The following is a 19,377-nucleotide window of genomic DNA, read 5'->3' as shown; positions in this document are numbered from 1 at the left end:
CTTTTTATAAGTCATTGAATGGTAAATTAGCAATCTTTCACAACTAGCTGAATGCGTTTGTTAGGTAAAGTTGAAATGTAAGAGTGTTTAAGAGACAGTCTGTACTTGTTGAAACAGATACAGTGTTACAGAATTAGTTCGGTGTCACTGCACCTCTCAAGTCTTGATTACACAGTCAATAAGCTCACTCAAGAGGAGTTATTATCATTACACGAATCAAGTGCCTATCTCTAAAACAATCATAAATCACATACCTTGCTTCAGATGATTGTTCACTATAATGGTGATGATGATGGTGATGGCAACATTTGTGGTGATAACAGACAGAAAGATGAGCCTTGCTTCCATGTTTTGATCCATCTTGAGTTTGTCTCTCACACACACACATACAAGCAAAGAGATGCAGATGATGATCAACAGGCGTGGTGGACATTCAAAAGGTAAACACAGTCTCTTTGAGATACCAACAGAACTGCCTGATGGTGTGGCCCTTTCTGACCCACAATATCTGTAGAAAAAGCACTAAATGAACAGAAGGTAACAGGCGGTGAAGAAGATACAGAAGAAAGGTGTCACCGGGGCTGGTTGTCACATGCGCTATATCTCATAACTACTATATGGTTTTGAATCAAACATCCAAATACAGAAATGTATGTTTATTCTAGGTTTCTCAATGTGTTGTCTGAGCAAGTTTGCACATATGCATACTTTTATCAAATTAATTAATTATAAGAACAGTTTTTTTCTGTTTATATTATCTTTCTTTTACTTTTATATTAGTACTTTGTTTTACACATTTTTGTTGCTCATTGAATAATTGTTTGCTTAATAATAATTTTACTTTTTACATTTTTGTGGAGAAACAAAAATTTTAAAGGGACATGGTGATAAAAAAAAAAAAAGATTTCTGTGTTCCCCCGATAAACTTTGCGTTCCCTTGCAAATTGTTTGCGTTCGCTCGAGAAACTTTGCGTTCGCTAACAAAATGTTTGTGTTCTCTCAAGAAACTTTGCGTCCACTCACAAAATGTTTGCTTTCTCTTGAGAAAACTCCCAAACTCTTCTGTGTTCTTTGCGAGCGAACATGAAATTTTCTCGGGGGAACGCAAACGTTTTTGAGAGAATGCAAAACCATTGAAATATGTTTTTTCCTCCCATCTCATATTTTTTCCATCACCATGTCCCCTTTAGTGGCTCAGTAAAAACCATTAAATAGTCTGTTTTTAGTTTTGCATATATACCCTTCAGTTCAAAAGTTTGTCTGTTTTAAAAAAAAAAAAAAATTAATATTTTTATTCAGAAAGTATGCATTAATTGATCAAAAATGACAGCAAAGTTATTTATAATGTTGCCAAAGATTTCTATTTCAAATAAATGCTGTTCATCAAATTCCATTCATCAAAGAAATCTTAAAACCAATTATCATGTTTCCACAAGATTAAGCAGCACAACTGTTTTCAACATTGATTATAAAAAGAAATGTTTCTTGAGCATCAACTCAGCATATTAGAATGATTTCTGAGGGATTACGTGACACTGAAGACTGGAGTAATGATGCTGAAAATTCAGCTTTGTCATCACAGAAATACATTAACTATTTTCTATTTAAATGTTTTAAAATGTACTTTGAATTGTAATATTATTTCACAATATTATTGTTTTTACTGTATTTTTAATCAAATAAATGCAGCATTTGTGAGTATAAGAAAATGTACAGACCTCAAAATAGTAGTGTATTTGATATATCAAAAGCCCAAATGTAAATTAGATGGATTCTATTTTGAATGATCCCATTTGATAACATGCTGCAACAAGCAGTAACAGTGGAAATGTTTAATAAGATTGGGTAGTCATTACAAAACAGAATGTAACATCCAAGCACAAATCTACTCAAAAACAAATCTACTCTGAGACATTCTCTGGAGTAAAACATGTGGCAACTAGCCCTGGTCTCTCCTACAACCTTTCTCAAGTGAGTAAGCTTTTCTAATACACTTTGAGAAAAAAATGGATTTGTTTTCCAAAACTGCCCAGAGTGCTTGCCGCAGGAACAATTTCAGGAGTGTTTTCTGGCTGTTTCTTTGATAAGAAAGCGTCTGTCAAGAATATAAATCCATGTGTAGGGAGTGCACGTGTTTGGTTACTCACCTGCCAACCAACAGGAACTCTCCAACTAGGCGGCGGCGTCTCATGGCCATGAGGATGCCACGCACGGTCATGCCCTCGCAGAAGCACGCCACCACACGGGCTTTGGGCAGGTGGCTTCTGAGCTTATCGAGAAGACGGTCAAAACTCTGTTCTCCAGCATTGCTGTAGATCTTGTCAGAGTGGGCGATACAGATGCCCTCCTTTGCTGCCATGTCTTTGAAGGCCTCCATTCCACTCTCACCATAGTTCCCTGAAGATTGAGAAATTGAATGATTTTTAAGCTTGAAACATATTTATATAGTTCTGTATTAGATTATATTACAGCAGTGGCCAAAAATGATGTCCAGAGGGGATATTTGTTTTTAATGACCTACGAGTTCAATTAAACTATCAAAATGTGAGGAAAACTGGATAATCTTAAAACATTTTAAATATGAGGGAGAACAAAACTAAACTTGGTTAAAGGTATAGCGGAGGATTTTTTACTTCCGGGTGGATCACCTATACTATTGGTCCTCCTAATTGTCAATCATTCTGGTGAATCAATCAAACTTATTCAAAAAGTGGAGAGGGCGGGTCTTATCTAAAATTCAGAAAGATCCTCCACTATACCTTTAAGGTATGTAACTGACTAAATTATTTGGCAAACTACAGCTGTCACGTGGAGTTGAGGAGGAAGATGAAGGAAGTGAGTGAACAGACACCTTGCCACTTAAAGATACTTTATTTAACACTACAAAACAAGAGAAAATCCAGGCCACAACACAACAGCTTACACACATAGGGTAAGAAAACACTGAAAAAGGAACAGAACAAACTGGGAGCTTAAATACAAGAGATAACAAGCAACTCAACAAGAACCAGGTGTACCAATCTGTAACCATGACAACTAATGAGCGATAGGAACACAGGGAACTAAAGGCGGCATATGAAAACAAGGAAGGTAAACTAATAATTAACTGGAACAAACACAGTGACAAAATAAAACCATGGCTAGAAATGAAACAGAAGACAATTAAACTAAACATGACAATAATGTGACAAATTGACTACAACATAATCAGTTATTGATATTTTGTTGGATCTCTCGTTTTTGCATGTGTTAATAATTTATTTGTATGACAGCTCGACCAAAAATTATGTCTGCAAAATTTGTTTCATTGCATGTTTTATTGCGTTATCACAAATAAAACAACTGACTCCAAGCACAATCTACCCCAAATTCTTGCAAAATCTGTAATGAATTTTTTATAATATTTGAATAAAGGGTGAATATGTCAATTTTACTTGGCCAGACATCACTTTTTGCCATTATATTGTATTGTATTATAAAACAATGATATACAATGCAATATATTATATTATATTATATTATATTATATTATATTATATTATATTATATTATATTAATAATAAATATGTAAAATGCATTTATTTATGTAGTGCTTATATTATATAAGTGTCTGAAAAATATATTCTATTCTATTATTTATTTATTATATTATATTATATATTATATTAGCATTTTGATTAAACATTGATTCAATAAAATATTTATATAAAATAAGTAATTGTGTTTTTAATATAAAATATCTTGAAATTGTACAGCTATAATGCTACTCTGTGACAGCAATAGATGTCACAAACATGTTGATTGGTGCACAAAACAATCCACACTAAAATGTGATGCTCAACCTGTCAAAATCATGCTGAAATGCCTTGGTTAAAATCTTCAGGGGGAAATGAGTCATAGGTGCTACTCACAGTTAAGAACAGCACAGGGTTTGACTGACATTCTCACATTTTATTCTCATCATTAGTTCTTCTGGTGTTTAGAAATAATATCTATCCTACTTCTTCCTTATTACCAGAAAATGATGAGTGGGCCAGTGGAGGAAAGTGTGAGATTGTTTCTCAGAACACTATTTTGAGAGATCACGGAAATTTCTCATGAAATTACCCTTTCAAGCAGTTTGTTCTGTTGAATAAAAAAAGTAATGTAATGTCAGATTTACTGCAAAGACTCCAAAATATTCATCTATATTCTATAAAAGTGTCCATGTTCTGTGCTTTGCTTCCTGTATATATTTAGTAAGAAACATAAATAGATTTCACTTTTTCATGCTTAGAAAAACTAATGAAAAACAGGCCATGGTGCCCCTCTTTCACAAAGCGTCAGGGGTAAACTCCCCCAATTTACATAAAAATCAGGTCACCTACTTTTGTGTGAGGAATGTTCCTAGTCTTCACGCATTTTCGAGGTACGAATTTGATACAATTGCAGAGATGGCTTGATAAAAAGCAAACATACAGCTTAATTTCATCCCCCCCAAAAAATTACTTTCACAGTTTCTTCCAAATCAATGCACAAAAAATCTTAATTATACCCAGGAGTATGAGCACTGGTAATGAAGATTACCAGTGATTGAGCTTTATTAATGAAAAAAAAAATAAAAAAATAATCTGTACATCAGCAGTGAGCGTAGTGGTTAACAGTCTGGACTTGTAACCTAAAGGTTGCAGGTTCAGATTTTGCAGGGGTGTTATGTGAACTGTGAAGTCACTGAGATGCCCTATCACCACTGCGTCCCAAAGGAAAGCATTTAACCCCAGTTTGCTATTAGCATTCCAGCGAGTACGCTGTGCTTGTCAAGGGGAAAACTGTCCATTGTTGTCCATCCTCACAGAGTTTCGAGGAACTGTACCAACTGTACAGGAACTGTACTGTTATGCAGTACATTTTAGTGTTCCCATTAATAATGTCTCAATATATTAATAATGTACACTGCCATTCAAATGCTTGAGGTGCAGCAAGATTTTTTAAAAAGAAAGAAAATAAATTAATACTTTTATTAAATTGATTAAAAGTAACAGTAAAGCCAATTATGTTTTGTTTTATTGTTAGAAATTAAATGCTATTTCAAATCAATGCTGTTCTTTTAAAATGTCTGTTCATCAATGAATCATGGTTTCCACAAAAATATTAAGCAGCATAAATAAATCATAATAAATGTTTTTTGAGTAGCAAATCAGCATATTAGAATGATTTCTGAAATTATTATGACCGCCGCTAGCGTAGCTAGCCGGTCATATAGGGATTGTCAAAGGTTTTTTTTTTTTTTTTTTTTTGTCACCTTACTGAATTTTTCGTCAACGATACCAGGGACACCGAAGCACCGGGGAACATGAAATTTGGTGGGCATGTAGCCCCACTAGACTTTTACGGAAAAATTTCGTTTGGTCCCCGGGGGCCACTTCCCCCCCCGCGCTGGGGCCCCCTTAAATTTTTCGTCAACGATACCAGGGACACCGAAACACCGGGGAACATGAAATTTGGTGGGCATGTAGCCCCACTAGACTTCTAAGGAAAAATTTCGTTTGGTCCCCGGGGGCCACTACCCCCCCGCGCTGGGCCCCCCCAAACCCCAAAAAATGCAGTTTTTCCTAAATAACTACCTGAACCGTGGCACCGAGGATGAAGAAATTTTTATGGTATGTTGGTCTACTAGACTTTTACGGAAAAATTTCGTTTGGTCCCCGGGGGCCACTTCCCCCCCCGCGCTGGGGCCCCCTTAAATTTTTCGTCAACGATACCAGGGACACCGAAACACCGGGGAACATGAAATTTGGTGGGCATGTAGCCCCACTAGACTTCTAAGGAAAAATTTCGTTTGGTCCGCGGGGGCCACTTCCCCCCCCGCGCTGGGGCCCCCGTAAATTTTTCGTCAACGATACCAGGGACACCGAAACACCGGGGAACATGAAATTTGGTGGGCATGTAGCCCCACTAGACTTCTAAGGAAAAATTTCGTTTGGTCCTCGGGGGCCACTCCCCCCCCGCGCTGGGCCCCCCCAAACCCCAAAAAATGCAGTTTTTCCTAAATAACTACCTGAACCGTGGCACCGAGGATGAAGAAATTTTTGTGGTATGTTGGTCTACTAGACTTTTACGGAAAAATTTCATTTGGTCCCCGGGGGCCACTTCCCCCCCCCCCCGCGCTGGGGCCCCCGTAAATTTTTCGTCAACCATACCAGGGACACCGAAACACCGGGGAACATGAAATTTGGTGGGCATGTAGCCCCACTAGACTTCTAAGGAAAAATTTTGTTTGGTCCCCGGGGCCACTTCCCCCCCCGCGCTGGGGCCCCCGTAAATTTTTCGTCAACGATACCAGGGACACCGAAGCACCGGGGAACATGAAATTTGGTGGGCATGTAGCCCCACTACACTTCTACGGAAAAATTTCGTTTGGTCCCCGGGGGCCACTCCCCCCCCGCGCTGGGCCCCCCCAAACCCCAAAAAATGCAGTTTTTCCTAAATAACTACCTGAACCGTGGCACCGAGGATGAAGAAATTTTTATGGTATGTTGGTCTACTAGACTTTTACGGAAAAATTTAGTTTGGTCCCCGGGGGCCACTCCCCCCCCGCGCTGGGCCCCCCCAAACCCAAAAAAATGCAGTTTTTCCTAAATAACTACCTGAACCGTGGCACCGAGGATGAAGAAATTTTTATGGCACATCAACCTAGCCCATAATCACTCATTTGTGATTTGCGCCCCTCCCATAAAAAATGAAAATGCAATATTATTCTGCTTTAATCGCCCCTATCTTCAGTGGAGATGTTCAGAACTGCACCATATTTCATGTGTATGATTAACTTGACAACCTCTGGGGGTATCCTCTGCTAAGTTTTGTAGAATTTCATCCATGGGGGGGTATAAAATAAATTCATTTATGTGCACATTTAGTGACTGTACACTCATCGGCCTGTAGATGGTGCTGTTGAGCAAAGGGTTGCTGGTTTAGGATGATACTGTCACACACACACATGCAGGAATACAAACAAACGCAAGCATGCACACACACTGACATCCACACGCACAGACACACACCCATACACACACATACAAATCCACATGCACAGACACACACACACACAAACACACACACACGCGCACACATGTACGCACACATACATACACGCACAGACACACACACACACACACACAGACACACACATACACAAATACACACACATACACACACACACACACACACACACACACACACACACACACACACACACACACACACACACACACACACACACACACACACACACACACACACAGACAGACATGCACATACTATTACTTTTTTTAGGTATATACATAAACACGCAATACAGCCAAATTACTCCACGTCATTTATTTTTGTGGAAAGCCAGTGCAGGCCTGAGCGGCGGTCATATTTTGTACCGCGATGCGGTACATCTAGTTTAGAATGAAGTTATTTCAAATAATAATATTGGTTGTAATAATATTTCACAATATTACTGTTTTGCTGTACTTAATAAATGCAGAAATTGTGAGCATAAGAGAATAAAGAGAGAATCTTAGCATCCCCAAACTTTTAAAAAGTATAGTGTCTTGTCTGTATGAAAAAATTTGAAATATTAGCTATCATTGTAACACTTTTCCTAGCTTTAAATATTGTTTTGTAATCTTTTAACTAACAAATGCCAATTAATGACAAATTCCTCCAGGAAATGAAACAACAACACCAAAAACAACAACAACACAAGCTTTGATGGATTCTGCAATGTTTTGTGATTTGCTTCACTATAAAACGTTCTAAAATGTTTGCTACAATTACAGATATCAGTATGATAATATCGAAATTTGAAAAAATAAAAACAAAACCAAGAGAATGATCTCTCAATCCCTCACTGAGCAATGTGCACCAGAAATTCTGTTCACTTTAATGCCATTGTGTAAATGATCATATAAGTGTGTCACCCATGTATAACTTCATGACTTTCAAATGCATCTCATCCTTCTGAAGACTTAGATTTGAGAAATGCATTTCCAAATGCGCACGATTCCATCTCTAATCTCTCTCCCCAGGGAAGGACTTCTTCAAATCTTTCACTCCATTCCTCTCTGCCAGTTCGGTGAATTCATTCTCTTGCTGCGCTCAAACTTCACTAGAACCTTCTGTCTCAGATAAAAATGGATATATAATTAAAAAAATCGGAGTTACATAATATCTTCCAGGCATTTCATCGATAAAGAGCGGTAATCAAGTGGTCTCAAAATCTAATTGGTTGGTCATAAGAAGCGATAACAAATGTGGCTAAAATGACCTCTGCACAACAGATATTTTGATGACGTCAACTGTCTCTTTCCCTCCTACAGAGAGACAGACACTGCAGACAAGTCTTTAAACAGTGTGTTCACTCAAACAGGAAAATACATTAAACACCCACAGACAGTGAAAACAGAGCTAAAGATGTAAATGATCATCATGGTCGCCTTTCAGTTAATGATTTCTGTTTGTTCTGTGATCTGTCACGAGGCCAAAAAAAGGCCAAAACAAAAGCACAGCAGCAACACGATACGTGAGCGTGGCTATTAACCATTCGTTCTGTGTACGCTGTGTGCAAACATCAAAGACACTCTTGAACATGACGAAACAATAGATAGACAAATCTGCAGGAAGGGATGGTTCTGCTTGGCACATCATTTTGCACATCAATACCTAAATACAGTAAATCTCACTATTATGTACAAAGCTTTCATTACTGCAAAACACGTTTGTCGAAGCCATCACCCACTTTCTCAAAACCTTAAACACAACAACCAAATCTTCAAACTACACTCAGAGAATATCTGACTCCTCTGGCGAAATCAAACAATTGCCTCAAAAGCATTTTATCTGTGCTCAAAATCAAATAATGCTTACTGATCATACACACAGCGATATTATATAATACACGCTACAGATCATTCATTATACACTACAGTACATCAAAAAATAGAGAACACAGAATCCAAAGCATGCAGTTACAGAAAAAAGCATATTACTTAAAGTATTGTTATCACAACTTATAGTAGAAAGGTGAGCAAATTGGATACTGTATGCACTGCAAGTATAGTATTGTACTGAATATTGTATAGTAGGCCTATTGAATGTTTGTATATTCAGCACTTGCATACTGTAAAAATACAGACTGCAAAAGCCAAAAAGGTTAAAGGGGTGGTTGATTATGATTTCACTTTTTTAACTTTAGTTGGTGTGTAATGTTGCTGTTTGAGCATAAACAACATCTGCAAAGTTACAACGCTCAAAGTTCAAAGCAAAGGGAGATATTTTCTTTTACAGAAATCGCATTTTAAGGACTAAAACGAACGGCTGGCAACGGAAAATGTCGTCTTTTGCCAGGCAAAGGGAACAACCCTCAGGAATGCCAGATCCAGCCGTGACAACATTCTGCACACCTTGCTCTTTCTCGTCCTCATCCTCTTCCTCCTTGTTCACCACCTCTTGTATACTCTTCCTCCTCTCCCTCTTACATCGTTTCCATCCATTGTTTGTATAAACATTCAGTGCAACATTTGAGTGAATTTAAGCACTCTGAACTGACTTGTATTATGTACAGTTGGTTTGGTCACATCATTAGAAACAAGTGTGAACAATTTTGAGTCGTTGTGTGTAAACGATGACAACTGTGTTGTAGTTGCACAGTGCGAAATGTGTTTTAGTGAGTGAGAATGTGTTTACAGTTTTGCAAAAAAAATTTGCAAATGGTGTCTTTACCTGAACTTGTTTAATGTTTTACAGAAAGAGTGATTTATTCATCAAATTGGTTTAGGCTATTTAGAATGTGGTTCAGAGAATGGGGTTTAGTGTTTTAGCAATTCAGAGAAAACTGTAACATACTTTTTAAAAGGCATTTCAAGGGTTATTTTCATCTAAAACATGGCAAAACACCTATTTTCCATTGGTGCTCAGTGATTGACAAGCTGGTTAAAAACCAGTCAAATCAAATGTGACTACAAACATTTGGTCTATTTTATTAATATAGCCAACAAATGAGCCAACAAATTACAAATGTCAAAGTATGATATAATAAAAAAAGGAGCCACAGAATATGCAAGCGGATAAATCAACATCATGGAGCTTTTCACAGCTCCCTGTTCTGTATGTGGGTGAAAACTGTGGTGGGCTCCACATTTAACTACCTGCTGGCAATTAACACCTGTCTGTGAGGTCATCAATCTTCCAGCCAATCTGCTTGAGTTTCTAATATACAGTAAAAAACTAAAATAAAAAGGATTAAAAGCTGTAGTACTGGGCAACGATTAACCGTGATTAATCGCATCCAAAATAAAAGTTTGTGTCTATATAATGTGTACTGTGAATAATTATTTTGTATATATAAATAAACACATATGCATGTATATATTTAAAAAATATTTGCATGTATATATATTTATACATCATTTTTATTATATTTAAATAACAAATTTTTCTTAAATATATAGGCCTACTTGCATATGTGTGTATTTATATATACAAAATAATTATACACAGTACACACACATATGTAAACACAAACTTTTATTTTGGATTGTTGCCAGCACTACTATATAGTTATATTAAAATAAATATATACAATTACAAGAACACCCAACAGAATTACTAAAACTTTAACTAAAAATTAAAATGAAAACAAAACTAAAAACTAATTCAGAATAATTATAAAAACTACAATAGTATGATACTCCAAGATATAGAGTTTGACTTAGTGCAGTTTAAACGGTGTTAAATCTTTTCTAACCAAGTATAATTGAATAAAAAAAGTACTTAAAAATGATGAACAGATTCCTGGATCTTGACTATATGAGGCACATTCTGCATCTGAGACATACACACTTTATAAGGACTGTGATGTGTCATTTCCCTCTATGAAAAATAAAGAGATTTAGCTGTTTAGGCCTAGATAAAGGTGAACCATGACAGATAGAGTGATACATTATCACCTAAAAAAAATCCCTCTAGAAATCTCTCACTTTGAGATTGTGGAAGATTTAGCACTTTAAATAATAGTGTTACGTGCTGGTGGAGATCTGTGTTTCTCACTGGAAGACTCTTGTGAAATACTAATATGAGGAAGAAATTCAACTTCCAGAACTAAAAGAGTTTCAGGGCAGATTCAGTTCTTCTAAGAGGCATTGGAAAATCCCATGATAACCGTGAAGAAAAATGCTTCCCTAAGGAGAGAGATCACGTACCTTCAGTGTGAATGGCAGACACATAGGTCCAGTTGTATCGTTTGACGATGTCCACCATCGCTCTGGCTTGCTGGGCGTCGGAGGGCACCACCCTCATGAAGTACTTGTACAAAGACTTATCGCTGAGATCCATACTGGTAGCCGAATACGCAATCTGGGGAATGTTGAACAGCTGAAGGAGATTCTGAACCTGGATGGCCACAGAACTGGACCCAGGCCCGATCAGCCCCACAATGGGCTTCTTCCCTTTCATGGGAGTCCCTCCATCTTCAGTTAAACACTTGGTCATGCCCTCCTCCTCCTCGGCCGAGACCAGGGTGTCACGGATAAACTCGATGCTCTGCTCCAGAGCCACGGCCGAATGCCAGCAGGAGTCTCTGATCTCGCAGCCCAGCGTGATGTTGGGTAGGATGTGTGGGTCCGCATTGATGCGGTCCAGGGTGTGCATCATGGCCTCCACCCGCTGGATGCCGTACTGCTCGCGTACGGCACCGCACTTGCGCTCGTGAACCTTGTCGGCTGGCGGCTGATGATGGACGGAGAAGAGGGCCCCGATGATGATGTCGCCGGGGATGTGGGCCAAGACGCGTCGCTCGCTGGCCTGGGCCTTCGCTAAATTATCCGGCCGTGTAGGACCCAGTCTGTCTCCGATCAGCACAAACAACAGTAAATGTAAAATCCCCATTTCCTCGGCCCTCTCAGATCAGAGTGTAGAATACAAGTAGGTTCCTCAGGGCATCTGAAAGAGTCACAAGAAGCAGAAATATTCAGAGCAATATCCCTAGAGATCATCAACCTCCCACTGAATCACAGAGGTGCATATTTGTGAGAGTCGTGATAAGGATGAGCTGTCGCCAGGGCAACGTCTTATTCTAAAGAGTGAGGATTTTTCTGCCTTCCTCTAAATATCTCGAGATCAGGAGGAAAACAAAGTTGAAACGCACATGAAGAAGTTCGTGAAATGTGCTTATTCCAGTCAGATCTCAGTAATGGGATGCATCATTAACACCTGTTAGAAACAATAAGCATGCAAATCTTAAAAGATGTATTGATTCAGATTCATGTATTCATAACCTCAGAGATTTTCCAAAACACTGAGACCCAGAAGATAATGATCTTATGCAGATTTGCAGCCACTGAATATTTATACTGCCTCTTTACCCTTAACCTCATTTTCATTACTCTAAATGAATTATTAATTTGATTAAAAATGAGTTACACAGCTTAAAGGGATAAATACAGAATTCCCCAGAATGATTGTTGGTTATAAGCCAGCCATTATATCATAATATATATATATATATTTATAGGACCTGAGGGAAATATCTCATACTTTTACAGATCACATGGAGAAATCATACCAAATGACGTCACGTCAAGAAAACACGGGAGAGGGATTTATACTATACTTTTTGTTTGCAACAGACTGATAGAACCCCACTGTGTGAACACAGAACCCCATGTATACTTAATCAGATTTATTCTTCATACTCAATTCTGTGTTCAAAATACAGAGTTGGTATTGGGATATAGATGCACTATTTATGTTCTTCCATTGCTACTGATGTTTTGCGCTCTAACTTCAAAGGAACTACGATGAATCTTTAAACAGCCAGGACTGGACAGGATATCTTAAGTTTTCCAAAACGACAGAAAAGCCTGAATTCCTTTAACACATAATTGTTGGGCAGACTTACAATGTGCATTCCGTTGAATTGAATTCGTGTCAAACCACCAACAGTAACTCAATAGTACAGAGAAATCCATACTGTATAGACAGTTTGCTAATGGTTGAACGGTTTCTTTTCTTTTCTTTATTGTAGCAGTTGTACATTATTTTGTTTATGTAATAGTTAATTTAAAAGAGACGTTAAACATTAGCAAGATATTACTTAATTAATAGATTGATTAATTAAGGTGCCAGACTCAAAAGTTACACGATCCACGAAGCATTCGCTGTTGTCTGAGCTGTCCATGGTGCTGAAATACAGTCTGGAGCATCAACCATAATCCATAATAATCATAATCATAATAATAAACCATAATAATCCAGTGAATCTGAATCTATGTATGGCAATGAAAATCACACTGTGGCGGAATACGACTTCATATGTTGCCAATGCCATAACACATAATCAAGAACTTACATGAAGAACTCACTAAGGAAGCACATGACCGTTCAAATCATCAGAAACATGACCATGAACTTAAGCGTGAGGCATTAGACATATATTGAAAAGTGTTAAATACCAACGCTATTGATTATGAAAACACCAGTGATAATGTAACTTACCGTTCGGTCGTTGTTTTGCTCGTGTTCTTCTCACAATCTCTGGGTGTATGAGCGCGTGCGATGCGCGTTCACTTCAGCAACAACTCTCGCGCGCGTCACGTGACATATATTTTTCTAAATATTTACATCTTGTTCTAACAGTCCATGAAGATGAAAACCACACAGAAGTTACATACTCACAGTCACCTCTGTTTGTATAAGTAAAGTCTAATATATATATATATATATATATATATATATATATATATATATATATATATATATATATATATATATATATATATATATATATATATATATTTTTTTTTTTTGTCAGGTGATCTTTTATTTTGTATGCCCATAAACTTCTCTGTTTTACAAACTATAGAGGTATTTATTGTCCATTGCAGTATTCGCTGTTTTTTAATTAAAAATAATAATAAAAAAGTTGTAAAGGTTCACGAATCTGGTCATTCCTTGACCGTTTTTATTAGAATTTTTTCTCTTAAATATTTCTTGCAGTGACTATAAGGACTGAGGCAGAACTTTGACCACTTCCCTCAGTTATACGGGCACAGCGCCATCATCTGGTAACTAAAAAAAATGATATAATTTATCATGTCAGTGCTGTTTATAACCTTTTGGCTTTACAACCCCACAATCCCATCAGTTAGTCACTTATACCATCAACACCAGACCAGAAATAACTCACAACTTACAGGGTATCATTTAGTTTTAATTAATATTATTCAGTTGCACACTTTACAATGTGCTTTCTCAGTTGCTGGCCCTAAGTTGTGGAATGGTTTACTTATGTCTATTAGATCCTCTAGCTCTGTAAACATGTTTAAAACCTTTCTCAAGACGTATTTGTTTGATGAGGCCTTTGCTACTTTGTAAGGACCATTAGGTTTGGATTAGATGCATTTGTTGTGTTTGTTTATTATTGAATTTTATTTATTTATTTCTCTAATATGAGTTTTTTTTTTATTTTATTTTTTTTATCCTTATAAAATTTGTACTGCACTTTGGTACACTCTGGTGCTTTAAAAATACATTTAGATGCGATTTGATGCACTTTTAAACTAAACAATCGATACTATATATATATAAAAAAAAACCAGACTAACCAAGTAGCTCGTTTTAATGAGGAAGTTTTGACAGTTCTGTGGTTTGTCCAGTCCTTCTGACATTGTTTTGCTGTACAGAAGAGAGAAGTTTGAGTAAGACAAGTAAGAAATGTAAAAATGTACCTCTTTATTTTACTACAAGTGTAATAATTTTTTTTTTTTTACATATTCATTTAAACACTTGGTTGGGAATTACTGATGTAGATCACATTCAAAACTAGTCATGCTATATACAGGCCTACAGTTATAGCAATTAAACCGTTAATTGTAAAATATGTAATACTTTCAAAGAAGTTTTTCCGGAGCAATTCAAGTGACACTATGAAGTTGAGGTATCAGATATTTTATTATTAATAAAATGTAATGTATTTAAAGGTTTTATAAAAAATATATAGATGTATATTTAGGTCAAATGTATAGTACTATTTTTCATATTTGATGTACTTCAATAGAAATGGTTTATATATATATATATATATATATATATATATATATATATATATATATATATATATATATATATATATATATATATGGCTGCAAGGGATTTTTAAGAAAGGACATTCATTCAAAAAGACAGCAGCACAAGCATATACAGCTTTTCTGTGTCTTATTATATCACTTTTGGCCTCTAGATGGCAATAACATACTTTTTTATTTCACAGGCACACATTTCAAAAACTTCAAAATCATATTTTTCTTAGGTTGTGGCATTAGTTGGTTATTGACTGACTTTTATAATTATTATACTGTAGTTGTGTGATCTAAAACGTGAAATAGCATCTAATACACACCAAACAAAGGGTGAATCCTCTGATCTGAGGTGTGTCCCAAGGCTATAAATTAATATCACCTGATTCTAATTGTGCTTGTCTATTTAATGCTCTTTGCAGCTGGTTAAATTTTTATTGCAGTTGGTTAAATTTTTATTGCAGTTGAGTCTAGCGCTGAGAGATCTGTTTTGTACAGAAACTCCTGCTGTCAGTTCTGTTTTAGCAGTTATTGTAACGTTTGATCTTAAAACCTCCTGTAGAAGTTTGTTAGGAGTGATTTGCCTATGGCTAGTGCATTGAGTGTCAAAATGCCTACTGAAAATCTGACTGATAAACGCATGTCCAAGTTCAAAAATAAGGGCAAGGAGCCAACGGTGAGCTGTTCATCCATTCTGGCTATTTTTTCCACTTTCAACAGTTCTCTCCTTAATCTCTTGATAGATTCACTCACCCTATCTCTGCTTGCAGAAAATGCGTGACCGCAGAATTGCAGAGTGTGTTGAGCTTCGAAAAGCTCACAGGGTTGAAAGTATTCTGAAGAGAAGAAATATTTCATCCTTGGGAGATGAGGAACCTCTGTCACCAGAGTTTAACACTGACAACGAACAGGTGTTTACTACTTCTACCTTCAACTAAAACACACATTTTTACAATACTTTATCTCACTGTTTTCATCTTGTTAAGGTCATATCTGCAACAATTCAAGAGATTGTTGCAAGTGTGAACACTGACTGCCCAGAGATGCAGAGACAAGGTTGTCAAGCAGCTAGGTACAGTAACTAATCTTAACTTGACTAGCAGTCATCTCAAATGATGTTACAGAGCATTACCAACCTTCAAATTGATCCCTACAGGAAGCTGCTTTCTCGGGAGAGGAACCCTCCCCTTAAGGAGATCGTTGAAGCAGGACTTCTGACTCGCTTTGTGGAGTTTCTAGGGAGGAACGATGACCCTATGCTGCAGTTTGAGGCTGCCTGGTCCCTTACTAATGTTGCATCTGGCACTTCTTGGCACACACAGCAAGTGGTAGAGCATGGAGCGGTACCAGCCTTCATTGCCCTGCTGGCTTCACCGATGCTGAACATCAGTGAACAGGCTGTCTGGGCTTTAGGCAACATTGCAGGTGAGGATACTTTGAACTTCAGGGGGCCTCTACATCCTAAAAGAATATGGAGGTTGAACACTTGCACTGTAATGTTTGGTGAAACTTATTTAGGTATTTTTTTTAAAACAGTGCTAGTCGTACTATGAAGTTGTGGAACCATTTGCCCCAGTGTTCATTTTTCCATTTTAGGTGATGGTCCATCCTATCGAGACGCCTTGATCGACTGTGGCATCATCCCTGCGTTGTTGGCACGGCTCACACCAGATGCTCCTGTGAGTTTCTTCTTGACTCGCCACATCTCTGAAATGGCAAATGTAAACAAACATGCAGAATGTAAACTACATAAAATGTCTTGCAGGTTGGGTACCTTCGCAACCTTACATGGACCCTGTCGAACCTTTGTAGGAACAAGAATCCCTTCCCTCGTTTCAGTGCTGTCCAACAAATGCTCCCCTCCATAATCCAACTGCTCCACCACGGTGACAAATCCGTCCTGTCTGATGCATGCTGGGCCATTTCGTACCTCACCGATGGACCCAATGAACGAATTGATGTGGTCATCAAGACTGGAATTCTTCCACGGTTGGTTGAGCTGTTGGGCTTTGAGGAACTCTCTGTGGTGGTAAGTACTCCAGTGTTTTTACCTTTTTTGGTCTTGATGTTGGGCCACTTAAGAGGAGTTTCACCAATATTCTCCAGACACCAGCCCTACGGTCGATTGGGAACATTGTCAGCGGTTCAGACCTGCAGACGCAAGCGGCCATTGATGCAGGCGTGTTGAGTGCCTTGCCCCAGCTGATGCGACACCCTAAGTCCAGTGTTCAGAAGGAGGCAGCTTGGGCAGTGTCCAACATTGCAGCTGGACCCTGCCAACAGATTCAACAGCTCATCACGTGTGGATTGTTGGCTCCTCTGGTGGATCTCCTAAGGAATGTATGTCATAACTGATGTCTCGCTTTTATGTTGAGTTTTCTGCCCCTGCAGAGTTGCCTATAAAACGTTCTGGCTTCAACGTGATTGCATGCTTCTCCTAAAGCTGGGCATAAAATGAGGCCAATTATACAAGTAGTCCCTCCTGAGGCCCTTTGAAATGTGGCTTCATTTCCAGTTGGGAAAACTATACTGTAACATGCATTGTCAAATCTTTGAGGTAATTGGAAAGAGCTGACTTGCACAAGACATTCATTGTAACCATTTGCTTGTACAAGAACTTCTGTTTTTAATGTTTGTGGTTGTATCATGATTTGACTTTGATAACCAAAACCTTTTTGGGCTGCAGTGGCGGTCTGATTTTTGCAGTAGTTTTGCCAGTATTTTGTGGTAAATTCTTCTAATTGGGATTCATAAATGGATGTCTAATTTGGCAATAAAATGTCTTGCGTACCAAAATACAATGTGCTTTTTCAGTGTTGGTTTGGCCAGTATTTGACACTTTGGGATACTCAAACTCCTTGTTTTGCAGGGTGACTTCAAAACTCAGCGAGAGGCAGTATGGGCAGTGACTAACTACACAAGTGGTGGGACTGTAGACCAAGTTGTTCATCTGGTCAAGTGTGGTGCTTTAGAGGCCATCTTGAACTTGCTTCAAGTTAAAGACACCAAGACGGTCCTGGTCATCCTAGATGCTATAAGTAACATTTTCTTGGTGAGTTCACTGTGTGTGGCTTCATAAAGAAATCTGCAAAACCCTCCTTCAACTCCCAGTGCTTGACATTGAGATGCTAAAATATCAACTGTGCACCTTCTACAGGCTGCTGAGAAACTTGGTGAGGTGGATAAGCTTTGTTTGTTGGTGGAGGAGGTGGGAGGGCTGGATCGAATTGAGTTTCTTCAAAACCACGAGAACAATACTGTTTATAGAGCGGCTCAAGCTCTTATTGAGAAGTATTTCAGTGAGGTGGGTGTCGCGGAGTCATTTTTGTTAGCAAGTTTGTCAAATGTTTTCATAATCCTTTTTTTTTGCAAATGCACTTTGATCTGGGAAAACTAAAGACACTTTTCCATAAACCATTCACTATTTCTTTTTACCCTCTCTGACGTCTTCCCATGATGCTCTCCTTGACTCCCTCAGGATGGTGAAGATCAGTGCCTGACAACGGAAGCCACAGACACAAACTTTGTCTTTGGAGCATCTGAGGTCCAAAAAAGATTTGACTTTTGATATCTTTTTTTAAAGCTTCAATTGAATAAAGGATTATTTTTGCAGCAGTTCTGGCCTATTTTTCTTGATTTGGGGGGTGGGGGCGGCAAGGCAGTTGGCATTGTACAGTAGAGGTTTTCATGAAAGATCGTGCTTGCAAGGTAGCAGTTTTAGTTTTTTTTTTTTTGTGTGTAAATGCCACCAGAGCCACTTAACGTGCTGAGTCATGACAAATGGCTTACAGTAAGTCTTATTTGGTGTTGGCAATGGCTGTTAACCACTGTAACATTGGTTTAGTGCCATTACGGTGTAAACTAAGATCAGTCATCAAGTATACACGTCTCCAGGATCACCTAAATTCATAATATAGATATTAACATGCTTGACAGTTTTAGACAATGATTCAAATCAAACTTGATACTTGAGCATCTTTGTGTTTTTGGAAAAATGTACTCTCCTCCAATACAGATTCATTCCTTGTACAAATCCTGGACTATTGTATCAGGTGTCTTTAAATTGGCAAACTGTAACAGTTTCACAGCAATTATAATTTTGAATACCAAATAATCTTATAGAAGAGAAATGTACTTTCAGCTTGACACATTAGCAAGTGTGAACTCAGAATAAACCAATATTAATGAATGCATCTTTAATGGCTATTTGCTTCAGCCAGAAAGTGAAATGCTCCACTTACCGTAATAGGATTGGACACATTTTGGTCTGCATCAATAT

General features: G+C 37.8%; 2 protein-coding genes across 2 annotated transcripts in view; one reads left to right on the top strand and one right to left on the bottom strand.

Moving 5' to 3' along the window:
* Positions 1 to 13,613, bottom strand: part of grm5a (glutamate receptor, metabotropic 5a) — a 42,020-nt gene extending 28,407 nt beyond the window's left edge. The window contains exons 1-3 of the mRNA XM_082157487.1: positions 13,519 to 13,613; positions 11,226 to 11,964; positions 2,148 to 2,397 (exon numbers count right to left, since the gene is read on the bottom strand). Coding sequence (XP_082013613.1) covers positions 2,148 to 2,397; positions 11,226 to 11,910 — 935 coding nt within the window. The 5' untranslated portion in view covers positions 11,911 to 11,964; positions 13,519 to 13,613. The remainder of the gene's footprint in view (positions 1 to 2,147; positions 2,398 to 11,225; positions 11,965 to 13,518) is intronic.
* A 1,864-nt stretch (positions 13,614 to 15,477) lies between these two features.
* kpna7 (karyopherin alpha 7 (importin alpha 8)) lies at positions 15,478 to 19,315 on the top strand. The gene is made up of 10 exons (XM_082158236.1): positions 15,478 to 15,774; positions 15,869 to 16,009; positions 16,085 to 16,170; positions 16,255 to 16,523; positions 16,695 to 16,777; positions 16,864 to 17,127; positions 17,205 to 17,438; positions 17,968 to 18,150; positions 18,256 to 18,402; positions 18,577 to 19,315. Exons 1-10 carry the CDS (start codon positions 15,685 to 15,687, stop codon positions 18,664 to 18,666), a joined length of 1,587 nt encoding a protein of 528 aa, XP_082014362.1. The 5' UTR covers positions 15,478 to 15,684; the 3' UTR covers positions 18,667 to 19,315.
* The last annotated feature ends 62 nt before the right edge of the window (positions 19,316 to 19,377 follow it).

This window comes from Leuciscus leuciscus (assembly GCF_965113295.1).
Source record: "Leuciscus leuciscus genome assembly, chromosome: 24".
Taxonomy (NCBI): Eukaryota; Metazoa; Chordata; class Actinopteri; order Cypriniformes; family Leuciscidae; genus Leuciscus; species Leuciscus leuciscus.
This window is presented reverse-complemented; position numbering and strand designations above follow the sequence as displayed.

What these genes read in the sequence shown, in the direction of transcription:
- kpna7 (XM_082158236.1), top strand. Translation starts at nt 15,685, where the DNA reads ATGGCTAGTGCATTGAGTGTCAAAATGCCTACTGAAAATCTGACTGAT. An exon ending in TTAACACTGACAACGAACAG is followed by an intron (nt 16,010 to 16,084) that starts GTGTTTACTACT and finishes CATCTTGTTAAG; the next exon opens with GTCATATCTGCAACAATTCA. An exon ending in GGCTCACACCAGATGCTCCT is followed by an intron (nt 16,778 to 16,863) that starts GTGAGTTTCTTC and finishes AATGTCTTGCAG; the next exon opens with GTTGGGTACCTTCGCAACCT.